This window comes from Etheostoma cragini, chromosome 21 (assembly GCF_013103735.1).
Source record: "Etheostoma cragini isolate CJK2018 chromosome 21, CSU_Ecrag_1.0, whole genome shotgun sequence".
Taxonomy (NCBI): Eukaryota; Metazoa; Chordata; class Actinopteri; order Perciformes; family Percidae; genus Etheostoma; species Etheostoma cragini.
The window spans coordinates 11,816,071-11,842,436 of record NC_048427.1 but is presented as its reverse complement, the minus strand read 5'-3'; the positions used below and the strand labels follow the sequence as shown (position 1 = coordinate 11,842,436).

The 26,366-nt window shown below is 41.6% G+C and overlaps 2 protein-coding genes across 9 annotated transcripts in view; both read left to right on the top strand.

Annotated features, from left to right (window-relative positions):
- rab11fip3 (RAB11 family interacting protein 3 (class II)) overlaps positions 1-14,639 on the top strand; it is a 30,076-nt gene extending 15,437 nt beyond the window's left edge. Inside the window, exons 1-12 of one of the 5 annotated variants that reach the window (XM_034861412.1) lie at positions 6-160; positions 944-1,116; positions 4,119-4,319; positions 6,739-6,876; positions 8,239-8,274; positions 8,429-8,522; positions 8,856-9,100; positions 9,646-9,727; positions 9,830-9,967; positions 10,162-10,317; positions 10,464-10,604; positions 10,721-13,395. In XM_034861412.1, coding sequence (XP_034717303.1) covers positions 98-160; positions 944-1,116; positions 4,119-4,319; positions 6,739-6,876; positions 8,239-8,274; positions 8,429-8,522; positions 8,856-9,100; positions 9,646-9,727; positions 9,830-9,967; positions 10,162-10,317; positions 10,464-10,604; positions 10,721-10,834 — 1,581 coding nt within the window. In that variant the 5' untranslated portion in view covers positions 6-97 and the 3' untranslated portion in view covers positions 10,835-13,395. Of the gene's footprint in view, positions 1-5; positions 161-943; positions 1,117-4,118; positions 4,320-6,738; positions 6,877-8,238; positions 8,275-8,428; positions 8,523-8,855; positions 9,101-9,645; positions 9,728-9,829; positions 9,968-10,161; positions 10,318-10,463; positions 10,605-10,720 lie in introns of those variants that run through there. The other 4 variants (XM_034861407.1, XM_034861411.1, XM_034861409.1 and 1 more) reach the window with 4 other exon arrangements.
- A 1,276-nt stretch (positions 14,640-15,915) lies between these two features.
- Positions 15,916-26,094, top strand: telo2 (TEL2, telomere maintenance 2, homolog (S. cerevisiae)). 4 transcript variants are annotated; one of them, XM_034861416.1, is made up of 21 exons: positions 15,916-15,995; positions 16,594-16,965; positions 17,442-17,719; positions 17,850-17,918; positions 18,042-18,189; positions 18,303-18,405; positions 19,486-19,554; positions 19,655-19,796; positions 19,957-20,093; positions 20,533-20,618; positions 21,009-21,107; positions 21,190-21,278; positions 21,382-21,473; positions 21,689-21,805; positions 21,943-22,014; positions 22,143-22,313; positions 22,797-22,888; positions 22,974-23,073; positions 23,865-23,929; positions 24,480-24,595; positions 25,241-26,094. In XM_034861416.1, the coding sequence occupies exons 2-21, from the start codon at positions 16,625-16,627 to the stop codon at positions 25,360-25,362; spliced, it is 2,508 nt and encodes an 835-aa protein (XP_034717307.1). In that variant the 5' UTR covers positions 15,916-15,995; positions 16,594-16,624; the 3' UTR covers positions 25,363-26,094. The 4 variants fall into 4 exon arrangements, with proteins under 4 accessions (XP_034717307.1, XP_034717306.1, XP_034717304.1 ...); XM_034861415.1 differs by having other exon boundaries at positions 15,916-16,098; XM_034861413.1 differs by having other exon boundaries at positions 15,930-16,191.
- The last annotated feature ends 272 nt before the right edge of the window (positions 26,095-26,366 follow it).

The following is a 26,366-nucleotide window of genomic DNA, read 5'->3' as shown; positions in this document are numbered from 1 at the left end:
TCTTCTCAAACGTACTCTCACTCTCTCTGCGAGTGAAGGTGAGGAAGCATTGATAGTTGTTAGCTCTCATGGCAGGCCAGCTTTCCAGTCAGTGAGAATGGTTCTGGGCATGGTTGATAGCCCTCTGGGCCCTGCTTCTCCTGCCACTGCATTTCTAATGGTATGTTCTGCTTTCCAACACGACTCACCTGTCTTTGCCTTCATTATTGCTTCACAGCTCTGATACCTCATAATGTCTCATGTGCTAATGTCTTCAGATGTTGTTTTTTTTGGCATGTATCAGTGTATGGGTTTTGTGTTTTCCATGCAACAAATACCAAATGTTCAACGCTTTCTCATTTAGTTTGAACATGTTGCTCAGAGGTGTTGATGCAGCAGGTTTAGCTTGGAGCAGCCATCTGAATCACAGCAGACGGTCTCTGAAGTCTGTTAATGCTTGATGATTTGTTTGGTTGTTTTGCATAATTGGCGTCTGTAACTGGCTAGACCTTAAGATTCAAAATAGACCTGCTTTGATATGGCTTTTTTTAATTACACGGTTTGACCAACCTATGTGTTCTTTACGTTTTGCTTTGCATAATTACAAATAATCCTGATTTTAAAAATACACCTGATGCTATTTACTGTAAAATCCACAACCAGAATAATCTCTAAAGGCTTGTTTATCATAATGATAAATGATGATGGTAATGATTGCTGAGCTCTACCTTTTTGTACGTGCAGTTTTTCTGTACTGGAGAAAAGTTTTCCAGAGCTGTAATGATGTTACTATTTTAATCAGAAAATACAGCATATACACTAGGGATGGGGGAAAATAATAATACAGCAGAGTATCGCAATATTTTACGTGGCAATACTGTATCGATTCACAGACGCCAAGTATTGATCTTTTAATAAATATATATATGTAATGTAATGTAATGATTGTTTTATGTTACTGCAGCAAAATGAGGTGACGGACAGTGCGTACCTGGGCTCCGAGAGTACTTATAGTGAGTGTGAGACCTTCACTGATGAGGACACGGGGGCCCTCGTACCCCCCGAGATGCATGAAGACGTGGAGACGGACAGTGGCATTGAGGCCACACTGCACGACCCTGAAGATAGTGGAAATAGGTCTGTATACATTTTGCCTTCAGCCATATGCACAGTTTCAATTTTGGCCAATGTGCTGATATTTCCTGGATACATATTTATATCCTCTGCTGTGTGCTGTCACACTGAAGGATCACATCTCCAGGTAAGGGTTAGCCCTGGAGTTGCCCATGTACTAAACTTTCACAGAGATCACATGGTTTGCGAGTCTTTCCCGCCGAACGCTGGATCACTTGGGTACTATTTAGGTCACCAGACAGGCAGATTAAACAGAGGCCTTAGACAGCCACCACTTTATTAACCTTAAATTCCTCTAGATACACCAGTGGGTAGAGAGTCAGTCAAACATAAAGTCTCTTACTCTTCTTCTGTGTTTGGTTTTCTTTTCTTCCAGGTAAATACAGCTACTCATGTACACATTCTTGTGCACAGAGTTAGCGCCAAAGACCTTGAGTACAGAAAAGCCCTTCCGCCATTCTTTACCGAAGTCTGAGTGGATCATTATTTGTTCCTGAGACTGAGATCCCCTCTGAGTTCTCAGTTAATGGCTTATGCTGTTCATGATCACAGAGTGAGATATTTTTAAAGGGTAACCCTTGCAAGAATTGGACAGTTTCTCATACTGACACTTTCTGACACTGCCATTTTCAAATAGATTTGTCTTAAGCAGAAAGAGTTGGCATTATTATACCTTTTATTATTGACTCTTTTGGGAAAAGTAACCTCCAGTTAAAACTACCATAGAAGATAAAGTAGCAGCACAGTGTACTACATTTAATAAGCATGGTAGTGAGTCACTGTGGACCAGAAAGGTCTCTGTTGCGATGATCCATTATTTGCATCAGACAAGTAAGAGATCTTTATCTTGATTTGAATTTGATTCATTCTCTCTTATTGGTAATTACAGCTGCTGGCTGCAGATGAGGTCTATATGTGTTTACACTAATGTTCTTGTTGTAATTTGGGGCAAACACAAGGAAGGAAGTGCAGAGAAGTGAGGCCCTATCTGCTGACGCTGTGACCCGTCTGTCCGGCTGGATGACGGCTTTGAGTGGTCTGCCTGACAGGGATGTTTTTGGACTTCACATTCCATGATTGAGCCTTGAATTCCAGGAAGTGTCGAGTTAGCTCTTTTTTTGTTGTTTTCCCTTTTTTCTTTCTGTGGCATGGGCAAATCTCATTCTCTCTCCTCCACTTATTCATACTATTGCCCTGCTAAATCCACTGCTGACGGGAACCTTACACTGTGACCTTTTTATTTTCTCTTATTTCAGCAGTCTGTTTACCAAAGATTTTGAGACTCATCACCATCTCACCTCCCTGTTAAAGTAGATAAGCTTTTATCAAAAATATGGGCATGTTTTTCATTCCCAAACAACTTTACAGACTTTGCCAAGTCAAAAACAATTTGCAACTTACAGTGATTTAACACTGACTGTGAGTAATGCAATAAAAAGGTCTGTACTTAAACTGAGCTTTTACCATGCGTTAGCCCATCTAACCTTATTCAGGTTAGGAGTATATGCAGTGGACTGGGGATTAAGAATCTAACAGGATTAGCCTCCCCCACCCTCCTCTGTCCTACCCGTGTCCCCACACACATGTGGCACTTGGACGGTGAGCAGGACTGTCTGTTGGCTGTTGCTTAGCCTCAAATCTGATTAACCCTCTTGGAGTCCACCCTTTGTGGTACAGCCTCAAGTCTGTTGGGTGCCACAAACGATGCAACGTCGGTCACGTGGCACTGATTGGCAGCTCGTTAGAACCACAGACTTTGGCGTTTTCAAACGCAGACCCTTTTGTTACCTCCAAACCGGGGAGTCCTGTTTTTTTATATATCAGTGTAACCTGTGAAACTTCAGAATTCCACTTTGGTTGTCCGGTGTTTTTACTCCAGTTGCTCCAAGGCTTTCACGCCAGGGCAGTGGAGGGCGTTTAAAGATGCGTTCTCTCTCTTCGCCGTCCCTCTGTGTGAGGGACCTCAATATGGGGCCAAGTAGTAAGAGCCTGAGTAAAGAAAGGTAAGCGACTCGAAAATTGGTTGTGTTATCTAATATTTGCACAGGACATTGCTGCAGCTGAAGCTTAATTGTTGTCTTGGTTAAAAGGGACTAGAGCTGACAAATGCATTATTTGTGTGACAGCATGGGACTTTAGGTTTTCCCTCTGAGAATTAAAGTGATGTTTTAGCTTTGAGTTGGCCAGATGAATGTTGTTTGTCTTGTAAACAGGGAAAATGGGCTTTGTCATTGTGTGCTGAGGAGGCAAGATTTTCCGCTGATTTGGACATCCTCGTCCTGTGTGTGTGCTTAAGACATCTAACATATCCCGTTGGACAACAGGAAAGTGGCCAGCTGTAAATATAAAAGACTTTATTTACTGGAGCTTCACAATTAAAAGCAAAGACTACCAGATCCACCCAGTAGAATATTGTTCAGTTGTGTAAAAAAAAAAACGCCAATTGTAAACATGAGAACAACTCCTCATCTTGACCCACATTAAACTACTCAAAGGTACCTCTCACATGTCTTGTGTTCCTATCATGGTTTTGTGCGGCACAAGACAGTTTGTTTCAGCCAAAGCAGACGTTTAGGATTAATGTGAATTAACAGATTACGTTTGAAGACAAGTGATCATCGAACTTGTCCAGATTGCAGCCCTTGCTGGGGGGAAGATTAATTGTACTTCTTCTGGATTTACAGTAGGCTCTAGTCATTCCAGGTTTTTGGGTTTAACACACAACCATCTTATCCAAAAACTCTAGGATATAGAATAGTAGTGTCAAGTATTAAATCATGTCTATACTCAAAAGATTGGTTTGACTGAGATTTGGCTTTTGTAATTGGATGGTTATGTGGCTCAGCCAGATATCGCATGTTTATCCTGTCTAAACCTGACACATTTCTCTCTATTAATGGCTAGTTGAATACGCTGTTGTTATATACAAGTGAGCGCGCGCGCACACTCACTCACTCACTCACTCACTCACTCACTTACTCACTCCATTGTTATGTGCCCTTCAGGTTTTCCCTGAACTCTGAGCTACATAACCACTCTCTGGTGACGGTCATCGGTGGAGAGGAGGAGCACTTTGAGGACTTTGGGGAAAGCAACAGCTCCGAGTTGCTACTGGAGAGCAGCGTGGAGGGGACCGAGGAGGAGGGCCACTCCCCTCTAGTGCTGCCACCTGAGCAGATCAATGGCTCTTCACTGCTTTCTCCCAGGTATGAGCTTGTCTTCCCCCCACAGCTAAACCACAGTTCCTCTGACAAAGAGGAGTTGTTGTTGAACTCTAATCTAGTATGAAGTAATTTTGAAATGTAGCCAGCCGGAAGATTATTTAGCTGATCTGGATATTAATATCATTTTCACCAAACATTTGTTTTATCAACCCTCCCTGATAAGAGGTGTGACTTTGTATTGTCCAGGATTAAATGACCCTGTTTATGTTCTTGAAGAAAATGTCTCTTTCAACAAAGACACTGAGGTCAAATGTTGATAAGAGCTATCTGGAGACGTCCTTACCAACTCTTATCTGCCTCCTTTTCTGGTGAAGGGCAATGATAAATGAAGTGCATACAAAGTTAATTCCACCAGTCTTACCCTCACTGTTGCAAAAGCTATTGAAAATGTGGCTGTTGGGCTAAATCCTGTTCTAAAACTGTGCCTCCTTTCATTTGCCCTTGCTCCATCCTGAGTAGTCTGAGTAAATGTTTTATACGTCACTGTAAGGGTGGCACCTGTTGCCAAGCTTTCTGGGACAGACAAAAGGTGGATGTTTTGTTCCACTGATTTCACACACCTTAAAGGAGAATTCCAGTCAATGTCAATACGTAGCTCTGATGTTTGTAAATTTGGAGTGCTGTCAGTAGCAAGAAAAATGAAAACAATCGGTGCTGCCTACACCGTGTTACCTTCCTGCTAAATTATGCACCCAACAGGCTGAAACAGGGCAAGGTTTAAACGTGTTTTTAGCCTCTAAATATGCTCGAAATGTCATTACAAGTGCCTTCCTATGGGCAGTTATTCCGTTCAAGTGTACACAGCGAATTTGACTGCCGTAGATGTGACAGAAAGGCTAATAAGTTGTGTTAAATCAGCCAGTGCTCATACCTCTGTTCATTTCCTGTTTCCGGTGGAGTCCATGTTAGTTGAAACACAACTTTCTGTCACATTTACTGCAGTCAAATTTGCTGTGTTCACTCGGAAGGAATAACTGCACATGAGTAGGCACTTGTAATGACATTTTGAACATGTTTAGAGGCTAAAAACATATTTAAAACTTGCCCTGTTTAAGCCTGTCGGTTGCAAAAATCTAGTAGGTATAGGCAGCACAGATTGTTTTCATTTTTCTTGATACTGACAGCACTCCAAACTTACAAACAACAGAGCTACGTATTATAATTGACTGGAATTCTCCTTTAAGGATTATCTAACAAGCTTTGCCTCTGGGCTACACATACACACCCCTCTCTATGGCACCAGTCATTTGTTTTAAAGCCCGTGTTGCAGCCTGTTCCCAGTCATCTTTTTTCAACCCTCCTCTGTTTCATCAGAGAACAAAAGCTGGATAATGCGTTAAAACCCACTTGAGTGATATTTTCTTGCTTTGCTTAACTAACTGCCCAGTTTTTGTAGCAAATTGACAATACTGAAATAAGCTGGTTTTACTGGATCAGCACCAAAAGCATATAGTACAGGTGCATTGAGTTGAGAACCATAAATAATAATAAATCTCAATCCGTGAATTACAAATTGCATGTGAAAGATTACATGGCACACAAGTGTGTGGTGGTTAGGCTAAAAACAAAATACAGAATAATATACTGCATCCCACAAACTTCACCCACTCAGTGTGAATGCGTCAGTGTTTCAAGCCAATCATTCTCATTGTTGGCGCATGTAGCAGTGCTGCCTACACGCGTGCGCGCACACAAACACACCTACCTTAATATCACAGCATTTTGAGTACACATACACACGGTTGGGTTGCTTCGATTCTACAAAAACATATCGCTGTAAGATTATTTAACAAAGCCATCCTTCAGGGGGAAAATGGCTCAGCAAAACAGTGCATACGATACTCACTTATGGTCTGCCTCGCCATTATTCTGCCTACATAAGGAGGAACCTGTGCCAGCTGGTTACATAATTCAGATCTGCCTTGCTCTCTGAATCAATAATCAGCCGGCAGAGGTGATGCGAGGAGAGGATCCAGACTCTCAAAGAAATAGTCAAATGTGTGTTTCATTCTTTTGCTTGAGATTTCAAAGTTGTTATGATGTTTTTGACTTCATTGTAACCATTCTGTAGGGTTTCCGAGCTTGCGGCAAAGATGCCAAAGTTGAAAGAGAAGAATGTTTTGGCAGCAGGGGAAAGAAAATCTCATCTGCGCTGAAGATAGATGAACTCATTGTTTCTCAGAGAACGTTTTGTCTCCTTAACACTAGCCAGAACGCAAATCACAGCCACACTGCAGCCTGTTTCACAACTCCCTCCCACTTTACTCTTTCAAACTCTCCTTTGGATTTCACTAACACCCCCTGCACCCCCACAGAGGTTCTCCTGCCCCACCTCAGGACACTCCTTCTTGTCCGTCACTCACCACTTCTCCTCCTCTTCCTCCCTGTTTCCTCTTTCCAGTGCACCTGCTCCTCTCCCTGACTGCTTTCAGAGCTTCCTCAGGGAGGAGGCGCTGGACTTTTTCTGTAGTCAGTGTCACAAACAAATAAGTCGTCTCGAGGACCTCTCCACTCGTCTCAATTTCCTAGAGATGACTAGGTAACATGTCATTCACAAGCCACTCCATGTGAATGTGTTTGCAGTGCTGATTAGGTACTCATGCCATCATGCATGTTCTCATAATGTGTGCGTGCGTGCTTGTGTGTCGTTACAGATTGCACACTCTCACACACATTATGGTTCATTCTGTGGGTGTTTTAAGTACATTTTACCTCATACGGTTTCCAATCTTTTTTCATCCGCACCCTATTTTTGTGTGAGTTGCAGTGTGTTCATATTTAACATTTAGTATTTATTAATGGAAAAACTCACTTAAGGCATTTGAGTGGCTTAAATGCAGTTCTTAGATGTTGGTAGTTAAGTCCTTTTCCATTGTTACCATCTGTAGAAAGTGTGATTTGTCATGAATATTTTGCTCACCTGAAAATTAGCTTAAAGGTCCCATATTGTATTATTTTGTTACAAAGCGGGTCAAGGTGCTATAGGCAGTAAATACTGTAAGAGTATCAAAACACTCAATCCACAAAGAAATGCACACACACCTTATTCAGAAACAGTGTCTTAAAACGATTCGTCAGGACTTCCTTACAGGTGTGATGTCACAACTATACTATATATAGGTAAAAAGTGCTGCTACAGTGCTGTTACAGTCATTCCCCCGGCTGCAAGGACAGTGCAGAGACGCAGATGTAGAAGATTTAAAAACTCTGGTAACACTTAGTTTAAATTATGTAAGCTTCTAGTAAAAAAACCCAAATCCACTATGAACCTAAAAATAAACATGATATGGGACCTTTAATAAATTGATTGTAGAAATATAAAACAATGATCGCAGGTGAGTGGTGTCTATTTCAGTATTTTCTACTCTCCATGTCACTGTCCTCCATGCTTCTTTTAAGTTGATGCAGAATGACTGCTGCTAGTGAAATGAAAATTTTCAAATAGCTTTCTTATATCGGAACAGACTTTCTGATCCAGGATTACTGACCAGTAGCTATATTACAGAAACTTAAATCTTATTTGATTTGATTTGATTTGCAATAGGGCCAACTCAGAACTTCAGAATTAACTTTAATAAGCAATTTAGAAATCAAAATTAATCCCAAAACATGAATTTATTGAAAGTTTCTGTAATGCTGTCACAGGTCAGAAATGATCCTAAATCAGCACTTGTTAGACACTGTTGATACATGCTGCTGTGTTTTATGTTAGATTGCTGTGATGTGTGAATATCTTGTAGCTTTAGTTTCAACAAAAGTCCAGTGATTTCTCAGTGGGGCTCCTCTGCTGGCAGAGAGCGGGAGAGGGATTGGTAGGACATATAGTGGGAGATAGTGTCTCTTTCCTTTATCCTTTTTCTCTTCCTGACCGTTTTTCCTGTTGTTCTGTCTTCCCATCCAGCGCTGGCAAGAGGCTCTCCAGCAAGAAAGTAGCAAGGTGAGCCAAACGGTTGCTCTGATTTCAGCAGGCAAGGGTTTATATTTGTAGAATGATTGTAATAGATGGTTTTGTTTGGCATACAAAAACTGTAGTTTGTCAAATGTGAGCTGGCTCTGGGGATTTACTTTTTTTTTTTCCTCTCCACGTGCAGACATCTCCTCCAGAACAGCTCGATGACTCTGGACACCATGAGCGACTTGACGCGGGACATCCTGGAGCTTGCTGACAACGACATCACGGACAAGGTGAGAGCTCACCTGTAGAGGAAGTTCTTTTTCAACAACACCTGCTTGTTCACGTCCCTCTACTTACGCACGACTCATACCTGTGAGCGGCCACAGTTTTCCACTGTTAGAGCAGTTGGAAAGAGAGAAGAAACATTTCATATTTGGAAGTTAAACAGATGCAAATGACTATGAATCTTCACTGGTGTCAAGATACGATTCAATTCACTTATCCCGTCAAGGATTCACTGAATGATTAATTCCAACACCCCTGCCTGTTAATGCATTATAGTTTACTCTTACAGTACATTTACATCTGTGTGTCACTAACCTTCAAACATGCACATTCCCCAGGTGCTACTCCTTGAGCGTCGAGTTGCGGAGCTGGAAAAGGAGTCAGAGTCATCGGGGGAGCAGCATGCGCGGCTGCGCCAGGATAACCTTCACCTGGTGCACCGAGCCAATGCCTTAGAGGAGCAGCTCAAGGAGCAGGAGGTCCGCGCTGACGAGAAACTACAGCAGGAGACCCGTCGTCACAAGGAGGCCCTGATCAAGCTGGAGAGGGAGAGGGGGCTGGAGCTGGAAAACCTGCAGGCCAGGTGAGCAGATGGTTGTGTTTACAATATCTTTGGTGGCAGCTTGATAATTCTAAATATAGTTATTTACTGTGCAACAGATGGATTTTATATTGTGTGTTTAGTGTCTGCACACGGTCCTTGGGTTGTTAAACACGGTTTTATCCCTGTGTATATTGTTCTGATGAGTAAAAAAGGCCATACACAACAAAAAATAAGATCTAATTGACAAACAAAAAACGTCTTTGATGCTTTGTGATAATTTAAACAACATTTAGACACCTAATTCTGTCAGTGTTTGATATCCGGAGAAGATTTTAGTTTGAAGTTCTTGGTGTGTTTGCTATGTTACATTTAACAAGATGTTAAAAACACATTTGTTCATTGTGGCACCAGTGGTGCACATGTTGTTTGTTGGAGGGATCATGGCTCTACACTGCCACCCTTTGGCACAAAAATGCCACTGGATGAAAGCTATTTTCCCTGGAGTACATTGTTGTGCGACAGTTACTTTGTGGCTGCACTGTAGTGGTTGTAGTTTCTGATGTGGATCCGTGTTTGCTTGTCAGGCTGCAGCAGCTGGACGAGGAGAACAGTGAGCTGAGGTCCTGTGTTCCGTGTCTCCGAGCAAACATCGAGAGACAAGAGGAGGTAAGAGAAGCAATATCTCCTCTCCTGGTTGGTTTTGCCTTTCCATGTTCAGTTTGCCATCAGTCTAAAACTCCTCTTCGTTCTCACCTTGTTTTTTTCCAGGAGAAGAGGAAGCTGCAGGATGAGACAGAAGCCATGTGCGACAGGCTGCAGGACGAGACGGAGTCCCGCAGGAAAATGGCTGACAAGCTGAGCCATGAGCGCCACCAGAACCAGAAGGAGAAGGAGTGCACTCAGGAGGTGTGGCTGGGTTCTCTATGTACAACACAAACAGTACTCTGCATACAAAATATTACAATACAGCGTGTGGTTAGACAACCTCACTGTCATGTGTCTAATGTTCCCATCTAAATGAATCATGTGCTTAAGCCTTAATTTGAAATGATTCCTAGGAACTTTACTAACTGGTGGCTCTTGATTTGTTTGTACCTCAGCTCATTGAGGACTTGCGTAAACAGCTCGAGCACCTACAGCTCTACAAGCTGGAAGCTGAAGCAAAGAGAGGGCGTACGCCGGGCGCGGGGCTGCAGGAATATCAGACCCGCACACGCGAAGCTGAGCTGGAGCAAGAGATCAAACGACTCAAACAGGTAGCATCCACATTCTGAGTGTCCTTTACTTTCTGCTGTGTCTTTGCATTCTATCACTCTAACCACACTGTTTGAAATGGGAGAATAATTCAGGATCCATTCTGTACTGTTTTTATGACGTGTTCCATTCGACTCTAACCTTCAAGGACAACCGCAGCTTGAAGGAGCAGAATGACGAATTAAATGGCCAGATTATCAACCTGAGCATCCAGGGCGCCAAGAACTTGATGTCGGCCTCCTTCTCCGACTCCCTGGCAGCTGAGATCAACAATGTGTCTCGTGTAGAGGTAGGTCTCAGAAAAACCGTGCCTGTCGATTCACCTCTGTGTTTGAATTTTTACTAAAAAGTGTTGTTCAATGTCATCACTTTTATCTCTATTGACTTCTGTTCGTGTGTTTCTAGTTGATGGAGGCTGTCCACAAACAGGAGGAGATCAACTACAGACTCCAGGACTACATTGACAAGATCATTGTGGCCATCATGGAGTGCAACCCCTCAATCCTTGAGGTCAAATAGACTCCATGCAACCAGGAAGGCCGTGCACAGTGTCTCCTCAGGCTGTTAGAAATACTGGAGACTTGGTTAAAAGAAAACTACTGGGAGGATGTAAAAAACATTTGGTAGGAAAACACCATGCACTCAACTCATCCAACTCCGCCCCCCAGACCCATGGAGTGAAGAACTTAAGAATCCTAAGAAGTCAATGGCTGTCATGGGGAAAAAAAAAAGAAGCAATTTTCAGTTAATATCCCTCAAGTGTGTACTTATTTTTGAGTGTATGTGTTAACCCTCCTGAATACACTTGGGTTCTGGTGACCTCCATGTATTTGGCAAGAGGGACCCGAGTCTCCCCTTGTTAAATGAATGAATGTTTAAATGTGTACAAGAAGTCACAAAGAGTTAAAAAATCTTCCTGTCCGTTCCCCTCAAAAACAGTGTCAATGTAAGCTAAAAAAAACACAGACAATTCTATAGTACCAAAAGGCCTTAAATTAAAGGTGATTAAAGTATTTATTAATTCTGCATGCCAGTCATTCAGTCTGTGGTGTGTTAACTGGGACGGCGGGGGTGGTATGTGGGCTGTGATCTCCTGAACCAGGCTGAGTCGTGTTTTATTCACTAGTGAGAAAGCCATATGAAGCACTGGGCAGTAGATTGGGGCGGCAGTTTACTCTTTGGAATTTGTCTTTTAATTTGTTTAAAGCTTGCAGTGCTGCCTACCAGTCACTAAAAATATCTGTTCTGTCCTCTAACCAAGTTCAACTGTCTTTCCAGTGAACCCAAGTAAGGGGTAGAGGATGAGAAAAGCCCGGAGGAGGGGGGGGGGGGGGGGGGGGTGTGTGTGTGTGTGTGCGTGTGTGTGTGTGTGTGAGAGAGAGAGGTGTTTGGACATTTTCCTTTTTTTCTTTTCGTTTCTGCGCAGTGTTACTTTAAGGTTTTGAAAAAGCTTGGTGACACCAGCAACTAATATAAGCTTAAGTGTCCCAAATTAAGGAGCTTAGGTTTATAAATTGCTTCTTCTCATTTTTTCGATTTACAATGAAACAGGGTCCAGGAGCTCAGGTGGGCTGGAAACCTCAAGTAGAAGAAAAATGCTACATTTCCCATCACTCCCTGGCACAAATATTAAATAACTCAAACATATCTCACTAAGTGCAGACTGAGTACTGTAACTGACAGAATATATCCTTCTCATACTGACACGCTCACTCTCTTAACTCTCCAGACACTTTAACTAAGCATGAAGGGAAACCGATGAGTGAGTCTGGGATTTGTAGTTTTTAAGAATTTTTTGTGTGTTTTTACTTAGTACAGCCCACCTGACCCCAGTGTTCTCTTGCTGAGTGAAAGTAATGGGGAGCAAGCTTATCCAGGTAACAAAAACTTTTCTTTTCTTTTTTTACTTTTCCCTGCTGCACAAGTGATTCATTGTCAGTAAAACTTTTATCGGGACAAATGTTAAGAAAAATGCTGACATTTGAGTTGTATGTGAATAATCAAATGGTTGTACTTTGCACTAAGTTTTGTTTTGTTTGTTTTTTAATAGAAAAAAACGTGTTTATTGTGAAGGGAACAAATCAATCAAAATCCATTTCAAGCCTGTATGATAGTGAGTGGGGTTAGTTGCTGCTGGTGGGGGCTGCAGACATCCCACTCACACTAATAAATACTAATTTTAATGTCATATATATCAATTGGAAACATTTAACAATATTACAAACTACATTTTACAGCTATGTCTTAAGATTAGTTTATTTCCAATCCATCTGGAGTTTGGATGATCTTTTTCGCTGACTATTGGCCAGTTTAATCGTTTTTCAGACCAGATATATAATACTGAAGAGACCTGGCCGACTTTGGTAGCAATAATGCTTGTCAAGAAAGTGGAAATGGTGGAGGCTGCTCTCATCTCCTCTGCTGAAGCAGCATCTGCTTTTTGGAAGATGTACGGAGTGCTTTTGGACTGATGCCGGGTTTATAGGTACAACGCAGCCATTACTTTTGGACGGAAACTGGACATGAGAAACCTACCAGACCTGTTGACGGATTTCTTGTCAAACGTTGGTTGGGGACGTTGTTTTTTTGGTCCAAACAGCATGGCATCCTGCACCAATATGCTAAGAAGAATTCCTATTTTTCATCCTGTTCACCTTTTATGTCATTGCTCTTCTTCACCTGCCACTGGTAGGTTGGTAATGGGAAAAAAAAATGGCCTTGGATGTAAATGACTTGTACATGTAAAGTTTTTTCTACACTCATTCTAGATTCTAGGTATTTTTATAGTCTGGAGAAAAAGAACATTTCTTCTTCTTGTCTTATGCTGAGAGACAGCTGCCTGTATTCTTCTCTAGCATGTAGCGTGTACAGTATCTATTGGTATATCCCCCCCCCCCCCCCCCCCCCCCCCCGTTTGAAATCACATGCCGATATTTATTCATCATTTTGACACAACCGACAACTCACACTCTGTGACGTGTTCTGCTGATTATATCTTTGTACATTTTTGAATTCACAAAGGGGGAGATTAATTCACGGTGAATGAATCTTTGGGGAGACTTTATTGAATTTGGAGAAATGTTTAAAGCATTGTGTTATTGTTTGCAAAGCACTTGAATGTGACCTGCTCGAGTGGTTGTTTGTTGAGGTCGTGGCAATTCTTCCATAATGCTGACATTGCTGTGACCTCCTCAGGGTTGTGAGTTTAGACAAATGGCAGGTTCTACTGTTGTCTTCCCAGATGGAGTCAGGTCCTTCATGGAAATGCCAATTTGTATTGTTTATCTTTGATTCAGTTGTATGATCTATATTTTGACTGACAAATCATATGCTATAATTTCCAATAGTGGAGTTGTGAGACCTCGAAATGTCAACACACAACACCTAAAACCTCATCGCAAGGCTTTGCCGAGATCTGCTTCCTGCCTTTTTAGTGTGACAGGAAGTTTGCCCCGACAGATTTAATACTTATTCTTTATGGTAATGAATCCTTTTTCAATTACAAACAGGAAATGGGATGGCACTTGAACACAGCAGGCTATACTACACCTAATTCTCTCCCTACTTTATATTTAATTGTCTAAGTTTCACCGATAGTTTGGGACCGGCAACATAAATACTAGACAGTGAGAGACAACAGAGCTGATTAAACATTCCCATTAGCAGAGCTCAAGGTGACTGCACTTTAACCACCAAGTTTCTCCATTTTAACTCTCAAAATGACCAAAGACAGATGTTACAACTTAAACTGATAGTTTTTATCCACCAGGGTCCAACTGCTCTGATAAATCAGAGTGAGTTTGCCCTGAAAGAAAACAAAACCCGGCCTGCTTGTCTAAACACTGTGCCTCTGTGTCTCAAACTTTGCCTCGCAACTAACCTGATGATGAGCCCTGGGGGAAGCACTGACCACGCTACTGTCAGTTTGTTAAATCATGATGAAAACCTGAACTGTAAATATGAATTGTCATTTATGTGAACTTTTTCTCTCTCATGTTCACTTCCACTGTCCAAAGAAAGTTTGCTCAAGGCACAAACATCACTACTGGAGTAGTGCATGGCTTGCCATTATGTGACATGGGAAGATAAAAAGAAAACTATTGTAGAAAAGAGAAATTGTAAAAGTTAAATTTTATTCCTATTTTCAAAGATAAATGTATAAATTATAACAATATGGGTTACAGCTGTATATTTTTTTTGAAGATCCCCAAATGATCTAATCCTAATTGTTACTGGGGAAATATAATTTCAGTCATTGTAAAAAGAGAACAATTTAAAGGTAAGCAGTGAAAGTAAGATTAGAAAAATAAAATGGAATAAAATGACTCCGTGTTTGGTTGCCTCATTTGTCTCACATGTTGCATGTTTTTACATTGTACAGTGTTTCAGCATGTAGAATATAGGTTGGATTTGACCACTCATGCTGTTAACACTGTTAATTTGACAGAAATGAGCCCCAGATGTTAATGCATGTCAACAGTTCAGATGGTAAGTCACTATGAATCAAAAGGGATGCTTGCGAGAGATCCTTTTTTATGATTTTAAGTATTTGAGATTACATTTTCAGTTCCTTAACTTGAATGGATATATTCCAACAGAAACTATGTGTAAAAGCTTGATTTGTTCTATTCTTTAACAATTTTCTGCAATGCCAATTTATTTCGCTTACACGTACCAGCTCACTGTGGTTGTGTCTGATCGTGAGAGACGCTGCTAGTGTAGTTAACCATAGACAGTTAAAGAAAGTCAACAGAGAGCCTGGAGGTGTTTTGTGGCCTCCAACATTCAGCCCAACCTGCTTGTTGTGGATTTGTACTGGATGGCCCCCTAACCACAGCTTGCACATCTCTCCAGTGTCACAATGTTGTTAATGCATTTACCATTTGTCAACACTATATTAACTCCCACAAGAGAGAAGAGACAGAGGCAGAGACCCTCTGTCCCCTAATAATGGCAATTATTCCATTCTAGTAATACAGACAAACGCTTCCATTACTCAACTAAATTGTACATTTGTCTGGTGTACAGTTGACTTACCTGTTGACTCTGCTGCTATAAAATCACACAACAGTCAATTTACCAGCACAACTCACTTTACCATGTCATAAATCTCCAAATACTCTGTATTGTTTCCATTTCATTCTATTCTATTTTAGTTTTGGTACCTCTTACTGTTTATTTTTATTACTTGCTATGCTTCTCTGTACTAATTTCTGTTGTACTACTGCTACAAAAAAGAAATTTCCTGGGCAAACGAAAGTGCAATATATATAGAAATTAATTAACTGCTAATTTGTGTCATTGCATTTCATGGGGGACCCATTTCTTTTATGTGTGTTGTCAATATTCAGCTGACAAATAGCGAATTGAGCAAATTAGTTTAATAGGCCTAATGGAAAAGGTAATAGAAATGAATCAATTTGATTAACTTAGAAAAAACACTAAATCAATGAAAGACTGACACGTGTTAAGTTATTGACCGATTCGTTTATTTGTTGATTGATATAAAAGGCATCCAGAAGTGTTACAAAAACCGTTGGCTTCTTGAATGCCTCACGGGTCACCGTCCCCGGAACCTCCCTTCTTCTTCTTTCTCACGACGAACGTATTTTGATGGAGCACACACAGAGTGCGGTGAAGGGACACCACGGGATATACCTGTTAAAATCGCGACCTGACAGGAGGGAATGCAAATTTTCTCACGTAAAGAAACGTTTTAATATTACAGTGACTATAAATCATGTCCGCCATATACAATTGTTGTGTTTGATAAAAATGCACAGGTGCGTGTGAGTTTTGACAGGCTAACAGTTGAAGCTAATTCAAGGCAAGGCCGTCTGGGAGAGATGTGTGTGTGGTCTGAGTGAGCCAAAACGGTGACGTTAGTACTGTGGCGACGGAGGTAAAGGGAGAGTTCACCTTAAAACACATTTAACGTTCTTCTTAGTATGAGTGAAGGCTGTACATCCAGAAAGTATTGGTGTGATATTCGGATGTATACCACGGTCTGGTTGAAAACGAAAGCGGGATGACGTCGTCCAATAATTTCTGATAATAGACACTTTGTTTTTGGCATTTACCCCATGGATGTATTATACAATTAACCCCTACATAAGCCGTAGCTTGACTCTAAACCTTGACATTGTAAAATGCACTCGTAATTCCCTTTGTTTGGTAAATTGTTGTGTGTTCGTTGTGTGTGGAGATAGATACATAACTTGGTAGAAACTGTTCACAGGTGTTTAAGTGTGAATAATCCTTTTAATGTTTTTGTTTAGGAGCTAAAACAAGGTAGTTACCATTTTAAAGATGGAGTCCCTAGCCCCGAATACAGAGGTTCGTCTAGCGGTGGCCCAGTGTTTTCGGACCCTCACTACATCCACAGATACCAAAGACATAATCACAACTCTTCAAACACTCCACTCTTACTTGGAAGAAGGACCAGAGAGTAGAACCACTTCAGTTCAGCGGGCGGAGTTTAGGAGAGCTCACTTCACCCGTACCCTTCAGTTCCTTGTCAGCAACATCCAGGCTGACTGGTTACGCGGCCTCACAGCAACCCAGCGAACAGAGTTATGGGATGGCTTGTTCCTCAAAGGCCCTCCAGAGCAGGCGCTGCTGGTGCTGATGGAGGGAATAGGAGAGTTAAGGTGGGTGGTGTTGGATAGAAGACACAAGTAACTTTCATCATGTTGTCTACTCAGTAATTACCTAATGGGGGTAATAAAAAAATTTGGGGGTGGCAGTAGCTCAGTCCATAGGGAGTTGGGTTGGGAACCGGAGGGTCACTGGTTCAAATCCCCGTATGGACCCAAAAAGTTGGGAGCGTGGATTGGTGGCTGGAGAGATGCCAGTTCACCTCCTGGGCACTGCCAGGTGCTCTTGAGCAAGGCACCGTACCCCCCCGACCGCTCAGGGCGCTGGTTCAGCTGGCAGCCCACTCACTCTGACATCTCTCCATGTATAGTGCATGTATAGGTCCTGAGCATGTGTGTGTATTTCAGGCCTGTGTGTGAGTACTAACAAAAAGTGTGTACACAGAGTGTAGTGCAGTAATTTCCCCATTGGGGACTAATAAACAAATTATCTTATCTTATCTTATCTTAATGTTACTGCCTCTCCACAGAGCCAGCACAAATCTGGACCACTTGGTCAGCATCACTGAGAAGTTCCTTCAGAGTGGTCGACTTGCTGAGCTGCTGTGGTCCTACTGTCTGGAGACAGGTCCCTCTGACTCCCCTCAGCTGCGAGAGACTCTGCTGGGACGTATTGTGGCGCTGCCGGACCTCGCCGCCAACAGGTTGCATCCAAAAAACAAGACCCTTTTTCTTCCTCAGCAGTACCATCCGCTACTGGCTACAAATATGCTCACTGCCCTGGAGCGGACCTGCCAAGCACTCAAAGGTCTGTGAACTGCTTCTTTGAAACTCTTTGCAATAATGGCAGCATGCGGCTTACGTCAAAGATTTATAGTTGCGACATTAAAACGACAATTTCTCATTCTGTCTGTGTGTCTGACTTGTATTTTTAACAGATGGCACAGATTGCTCCTTGACTTTTGTGGCTCAGACACTTGGGAAAGTGTGTATCCAGGGCCATAGTGGTGAGCTCCGTGAAAATTACACAGTTGCAATATTATGTAACAAGAATATTACCAAGTGGCATAACTATTATCCATGACATAACCTCCAACTCTATAGGAAATGAAGGAATCTTTTATCAACAGGTTTGGTGCTGGCAGTGATGGCTCCTCGGCTGTCTGCATGCACACGCTCCGACATGGTGTGGCAGAGGGTTTGCTGGAAGCTGCTGGAGAACGTTCCACAGCGGTGTATGGAGAGCGTGCTCACTGGACTGGTGCAGGCTGTCAACGGGTAAGGTGGAGACTGGAACAGTCATATACAAACAGCTTGCAGTTTGTATGGCCTCTTAGCTTTAGTTCTATATCTGCCTTTAATAACACCAGTCTCTTTCCTCTTTTTTCCAGACCTGATGCCTTGGGAAGGATCATTGGGAATCTAGTGTTAACAAATAAAAAGGCCCAGTTTGTTATTACTCATAAACTGCTGTTACTGCAGTACAAGTATGAGGTAAGAATAAAACTTGTAGCCTGATAAGAAAACATATAATCTTATAAATACACAGTTGGGCTCGAAAGTTTGGGCACCCTAGGTAAAATGTTGTATTAACGTGCATAAAGAAGCCAAGAAAAGATGGAAAAATCTCCAAAAGGCATAAAATGACAGATTAGACATTCGTATAATACGTCACAAAAAGTTAGATTTACACTTTCAAAATAACAGAAAACAAAAAAATGGCATCTGCGAAAGTTTGGGCACCCTGCAGAGTTAATACATTGTACTGCCCCCTTTGGCAAGGATCACAGCTTGGAAATGCTTCTTTTAGCAAGCCAAGAGTCTTTTAATTCTTGTTTGAGGTATCTTCTTTAAGGTCTATCAATAGATTTTCAATTATGTTGAGGTCAGGAGATTGTGAAGGCCATGGCAAAACCTTCAGTTTACACCTCTTGATTTAATCCAACGTGGATTTTGAGATGTGTTTAGGATCATTATTCATTTGTAGAAGCCATCCTCCCTTTAACTTCAGCTTTTTCACAGAGGGCATTGAGTTAGCATCCAAAATTTGCTGAAATTTTATTGAATCTCTTTTTCCTTCGACTTGTGAAATGTTCCTTTTGCCACAGGCTTCAATATAAATCCAAAGCATGATTGATCCACCTCCATGCTTAACAGTTGGACAGAGGTTCTTTTCATTAAATTCTGTTCCCTTTCATCTCCAAACGCACCTTTGCTCAATCGGGCCAAAAAGTTCTATTTTAACCTCATCGGTCCACAGAACTTGTTTCCACAATGCATCAGGCTTGTCTATATGTTAATTTGCAAACTTATTGCTCACCTGCATGCTGGCGGTGCATGCTAGAAACTCTGCAGAGTGCCCAAACTTTTGCAGACACCATTTTTTAGTTTTCTGTTATTTTGAAAGTGTAAATGATGGAAATTTTTGAGACACATTATAAAGAAGGTCTAAACTGTCATTTGATGCCTTTTGGAGATTTTTCCATCTTTTATGCACATTACTACTAATTTTTACCTGGGGTGCCCAAACTTTTGAGCCCCACTGTATGAAGCATGTGTTTTTTTTCCCCACAGACTCAAGTCTTGAGAATTGTCCTGGGTTACCTCGCAGCAGACAGGAACCGAAGGCCACTGCTCATCCAGGTGAGTGCATTAGGTTTTTCAGCAGCCAAATGAGATTTTGTATATATATTTATGTTAATGATTATGACGTGTGTTCGTGTGTGTGTCTTCGTATTCTCAGGTGTTACGGTCTGTGTCCCAGGCCTGGGCTAACCCCAGTGCGGTGAAGCACACACCTCTGGAGCAGCAGCTGTATGTCAGCAAGGCTTTACTGCTGAGTGTGAGTCTGCTGAGAGACTCTGAGCTACAAGAGCTACGCTCAGGTACAAACAGTGTTTGATGCCTCCAATCACTCAGTACACCAACAGTCAAAATAGAAGTGATTAGGGCTCCACATTCTTTATATCACACACTATATAAAACAATCATACAAAAGCGTGTTGCTTTCAGCTCTCCTCTTTCTGCATTGCTCTTCTCTTTTAGAGTTACTTCAGTGTATGCTGGGTGGCATGCAGAGCCACCTGGACAGCAGCGTGGTGCGCATCCGGCGGATGGGCATGGTGGTGGGAGAGTGCCTGAGCTCTTGCATGGATATCAATAACACTAAGCTCAAGTTTGAGGTACAAACAATATGTTAATTGCAAGCAGAGCTGGGCAGTATATCAATACTAAATTGATATCGTGAAATGAGACTAAATATTGTCTTAGATTTTGGATATTGTAATATGGCATAAGTCTTTTCCTGGTTTTAAAGGCTGCATTACAGTAAAGTTGTCTTTTTCTGATCATACCAGACTGTTGTAACTGTTCTATTATATGTCCTTACCCACTTATTTATCAACAATGTCATTGTGTAAGTATTTTGTGAAAGCATCAGTAGTCAACACTATAATATCATTGCGATATTGAGATATTTGGTCAAAAATATAGTGATATTTTCCTTTCTGCATTTTGCCCAGCCCTAATTGCAAGATACAATGCTTCCACATGCTTGATTCGTTACTTGACTGAAATGCCGTTTGAGACCCGTGTCTGAGTTTGTATCGTGCTGTGTTGCAGTATAATCACGACGAGGAAAGTCAAGAGCTGCTTTCTTTGATGACTCCCGTTGCTAGTGATGAGCTAGAGGCTGAGCCTGCAAACAGGTAAGTGTCTACATCTCTGTAAATGTTACAATTCAGAGGAATCTTAACTGATGTGCAACATGGTCTGGCAGTTTTGTGTACGATATCTATAAAACCACTTACCATTATGAACTACCAAGCATTACTATTCCTATTTCTATAGGTTGTGGGTAAGACGTATCTGCTAAAATATAAATGTTGCTACATCTACTACAAAATGTATTTGTATTTAAATGTATGTGTTTTTATAGTGTGTTAAATGAAGAAAATGAACTCCCAAGGACACACACATCCAGTAATATTTGGATTACTTAATAACTGTGTTTAAACAACGGGCCAATTCCCATAAAATGTAGTTGCTATATATTTGTAGGCATTGCTTGTATTTAAGAGAAGGTCTGTCATCTGCAGAGTTGATTGTCCTCCAGAAACGGGTGAGACAACTCCATCTACTCAGAATGTATCATCTCAAAATAAGTCTAACACTGAGCCGGACTCCGACCTGGACAGGTAAGTGTTAGCTGTTGTCTGTCATACTAAATATATTTGTGGGAAGTGTTTTTTGTTAACTCCAAGTCTTATACTGGTGCAGCGACGATGAGCTCACTCCGTACGATATGTCTGGCGATCAGGAAATAATGGAAGCCCCCCCGCCCCGCTACCTACGAGACTGTCTGGAAGGTATGGCTCCACAGATCACGTTCGTTCTACCTGACCGATCGTGTCCCATTGAAATGCCGTGCTGCTAGCTCCAGCTCTAATCACTTCTTGTCTGTCGACCCAGCTTTAATTTCCTCTGAGGACGCGGTGCGCGTGGAGCTCAGTTTGAGAGCCGCAGAGGGTTTGGTGAGAAAGAACGTTTTTGCAACCAGAGAGGTATGACGGCAACACACAACTTAAATACCCAATGCTTCAGGTTCATTCATTTCAAAGTACTGCTTATATATTTATATACTTATATACTTTTTTAAATACAATTTGAACACTTTGGTTCAGTTTGCTGTAAAGATGTGGTCCATATCTTTATAATAAAACTGACACAATGACAGAAGGTGTTGTTCCTTACCTTACCATTTGTTTGTTTGATTCAGATCAGTGTCCAGCTGACCAAAGTGCTTCTTCACATGGAGGATAAATACAGCATAAACAGCTTCCTGAGTCTCAGACAGGCGACCATGGTGGCGCTCACCGTCATCGACAGTGTCCCTGTATGATCATCACCTAAGTCTCTCCACGGTTTACCTTTTGAAATCTAAATTTCTTTTCATTTATCACACAGCTTTATTGCCATTTTAGAGCATGTATTCTGCTTTTTTTATTTCTTTCTCTTTGCTTTCCGTGATAGGTGACTCGGTATTTGACCACAGAGTTTTACTCCTTGAACTACAGTCTTCGCCAACGGCTCGATATCTTGGAGGTGAAAACAACAGTTTTGTTTTTGTAGTGGCTGTGTGCCCTCACTAAAGAAACTTAGTGATTGATTTGAACTCTTGGGTATTTGCCACAAGTGTAATCATGAAGCTTTTCTTGTTTTTGGTTTCTCAGGTCCTTGCTCTGGCAGCGCAGGAGCTTTCTAAGCCAATCAATGAAAAGAGAAATCCATCTATGGGTATATCTGCCAGCATGGATTTGACTCTGTACCCTGGTGACAACCCTGTTCACTGGCAACAAGTAGTAGAGAAGCGGATTCAAAGCAAGACAAAACGCCTCGGCAAGGTTAAACTAGACCAATATTTTCATCTCGCTTTTTAATATTAGAGTGAAGGCTTACCCCTTGAGCAGGATTTATGGTTCCTCAATGGGCTCTGTCAGAGCTTACACCATAGCCTACGTAAGTGGCCTAAGGTTTATACTGGTGCAGGGGTATCTGCGTCGTCCTAGCGTATCTCTTTAAGAGAATAGCAGAGCTGGCATGTGTGTTTGCTTGGGAATGTGTGGTAAAGCTAGGGAGAGAGTGACTGGGATTAGCTTCGGAGCAGGTACCGACTCTAGAGGCGTATACGAAGAAACGAAGCAACTCCCCTGTGCTTTTTGACCAAAAGAAAGCTGTAGCAGGAAAAATTAACGCTATCCTTTATTTTATGTTGTTAATGGAAAAGAGAACTTGTAAATGAGTAGGGCAAAATGCAACAGTACCAAGCCACGGCCAAGTGAACCAATCACAGTTGTTAAGCTTCAGTTATTTCTCTTGTGCTACAGGGTGCCACACAACCTCCAGCTGAAGCCACCCCTAACCGTTACGCCCCTGTTGCTGGACATTTCTTTTTTCCTCTTCTCAGCAATTATGACAAGTAAGTATGCTAAACCCCCATATTTTCTGTATACTTAAGTGTACAATTAACTTTTTAAAACTGCAATGCAATACCTGTATTCCAGGCCTCAGGTGACCTTTGACCTGTTGGGTGGTGACCATCTTGTACTGGGCCGGTTGATCCACACCTTGGGTCTCTTCATGCACCTTGCCATCAATGCACCGGTAATTTTATCCATCTGTCCATGCTAATGTGTGACATGGTCTCAATGTAGAGCTTTCCATCAACATCAGTGTGCTAAAGTTTTAGCTGTAACCCCTGATGCAGTCATTCAATGTGTATATTTTATCATAAAAGAGAACGCTAATGGGATTCATGGCCAAGCAGAACAGTTGTAGTTCAGAAGCTGTATCCTTTATAGTGCTCATTTTATGCTTTTTCACATTTATTGTGTTATATATCTTTTTTTGTGCATGTTATAGATTTACAAAGTGAAAAAGCCCAAAGTCCACCCAAAGGGACTTACCATCTCCAACAGAAAACACTGTTCACAAACTGCTGCGAACAGCTCTACTGTAGTCCAGCCTTTACTTCAGTGACGAACGGGCGTCATTTTGCAACACGCTCGCTTGTAATGCTCGCCTAGCGGTTAGCATGGCATGCGCCCTCATAGTCTGCTTCTGACTGGGTAGTTGTCCTTAACTAGGTACCATCCATGTGCGACTCCCAACAAAGATTAAATAGAAATGTGATGCCTAACTCTGTAGCTATAACAAAGAGCTCAACACACAGGGTGAAAAGAGGAGCTGCAGTACAACAAAATATGGTGTTTTTTGAAAATTAATTTAGGTACAAGTTCTAAATAGAATTATGAACCTGAAAATGAGCATAATTTGAGCACTTTAAGATCAGGAAAAGCCATTGACACAGTATAATGTAACAATGGGCAAATATAAATTGGGATAACAATATTTTCCAGCTCTACCCCTATGGACTTTTTTCTTTCTTTCTTCAGATAGCTGCACAGATGGGTTGTGCCTTACTGGACTTTGTGTGGGCGGTGCGCTACCATGTTGATCAGTAAGTATGATTTTTGTAGGTGTTTTAGACAGTTGCGTAATGTAATCACTAAAAAGTCTGAGGAAGCTGTTTGTGGTTGTTAACAGCACCATCATTTAGTATTCCTGTATGGCTATTGCTTCTTAGGGCGGCTGTGGCTCAGTGGTAGAGCGGTCGCCTGCCAATCGGAAGGTTGGTGGTTTGATCCCTGTCCCTGCAGTCCCATGTCGAAGTGTCCTTGGGCAAGACACTGAACCCTGAGTTGCCCCCGATGCTGCTTCATCGGATTGTGAATGTTTATCTGATGAGCTGAGCAGGTGGCACTTTGTACCGCAGTCTCGGTCACGGCGTGTGAATGTGAAAGGGCTTTGAGTAGTCGTTAAGACTAGAAAGGTGCTATATAAGAACAGTCCATTTACACAACATGTTTTTTTTTTTACGTTAATGGAGAATGTAAACAGTCAGATAAAAAAATAACAAAAGACCTGAATAGATGATAATGTCAAGATGGACAGGTTGTTTTGTTATCTTATTTCAGTCCGAGCTTTAACCTGGAATCTGTCTGTTAAAGGATGGTGAGACGAGGCGTCCTCTTCGCTGTCTGCTCTGTGTTTCTGAGCATGCCCAGTCAAAACCTGCTGGTGGACCTCAGTGATCAGCTGTTTGAGACCAGAACGTGGCTGGCAGGTAAAAAAAAAAAAACTCATTGCGGGTGGGAAAGATTCTATGGGTTCTTCTCTTAAAACTTTGAAATAAATCTCAATAAAATCTCTCCTTATGATGTGAAAGTCAGGCAAGCATTTGTTCCAGTTCTGTCTTAACGGCACCATTTTCACACATTTAATTTAGAATTTGTTTCAGTTACTAATAATAGATTAACCCTAAAACACACGATTCTTGTAAATGCACAAAGGTCTGAGGCTGCACCTGCACAGTGTAATTCTGTCGGATGTCCCCGCAGTGACACACATTCACGCTCACACAAACACATGAACAGCTGGACTGAGCATTTCTGGGAAATAGATGGAGAACAAGGATGTCCTGTCCAACACGGACAGTCCATGACGTGATTGTTGCTCAGCAACAGTTGGATGTTCTTTTATCCCTCTGAGGATACGAGTAGTTTCACATTGCAGTAAGCGACATGGAGCTGAATGACAAAGGAGACCGGTTTTCCTCCCACATATGATTGTTAAATGTGCAAAGAAAAATGCCAGAATTGGGTGCATTTTGATTGATTTTCCTTTTGTAATTATACTGAGAGATGTAGATGGTCTTGTGACCACTGCTAAAGCTGCTAATCATCTTTATTGTGTGTCTGAATATCCACAGATGTGGCTGAAGGAGACCCTGATGCAGATTGCCGGAACCTGGCTGTACAGAGTTTGGTAGTGCTGGATAAGAGCCTGAAGAAACAGCTACAAGATCAACAAACACTGAGCATGGAGCCATGACCACAGTATCAACAATGAACAATGTAATACTGAATGTGTCTCTGATGCAGGGAGGGCTGTAGTGGACGTACGTTTCGTCCTCACAGAGCCTGGAGGATTGAGGTCAATGGAAGTGATGTTCCGGATATTTGCCCACACACTTTCATATCCTGGAACACGCCAGTGGAAAAGGAGGGCATATGTCTTCTCACATAAAATGTCTTTCTGCATACCTACATCTCACACATAGACACACTGTTGTTTAGGTGAACTTGTGTATAATTTATGTACCAGATAAAATATGGATTGAATGAAGAATAGGATGCCATTTTGTCCACCAATACAGTGTAAGTTATGAGGATATCCTTTTCAACCTCTTTCCTGTACTGGCACATCTCTCTGGATAGTTGTTTGTTTGCAAAGGACATCCTGTGAATATTCACGTGCATAGACGCATTCACAAATATTGGAAATACTACTACTACATCCCCCTTTGACAAATGAGATATGTGTTTTTCTGTATGTCCCTAAACAATGGAACATTTTGAAATATACAGTTTTTTTATAGTTTTATTTGTATTAGCCTTGTTTATTGTCTCACTTTCTCGGTCCTTGAATATTTGTATTTACTGTAAGTGAATGATGCTGAGAGTTGGTCAGGATGTAACAAGTACAGGAGATAATCGTATGAGTGATTTTTACATGGTGAACAGTGAACAGTTCAAACAAAACATTCATAAAATGAAATGAAAAAACAGTGAGAATAAGATTGCAATAAAATTCCATTTAGAGTTGCGGATGTGAAATACCCACAATTGATCAGCAACTGATAATTTAAGAAATGTTTACATATTAAAACAAACAAGGTACAACATTAAATCTAGTAATCTGGATGTTTTTTTTAGATAATGTTTTGGTCCTTTTTTAGGCCTTTATTGACCAGACAACTGAAGAAATGAAAGGGGAAAGAGAGAGGGGGAATGACCTTCAGCAAAGGGCCGGAGGTCGGAGTCAAACCCAAGCAA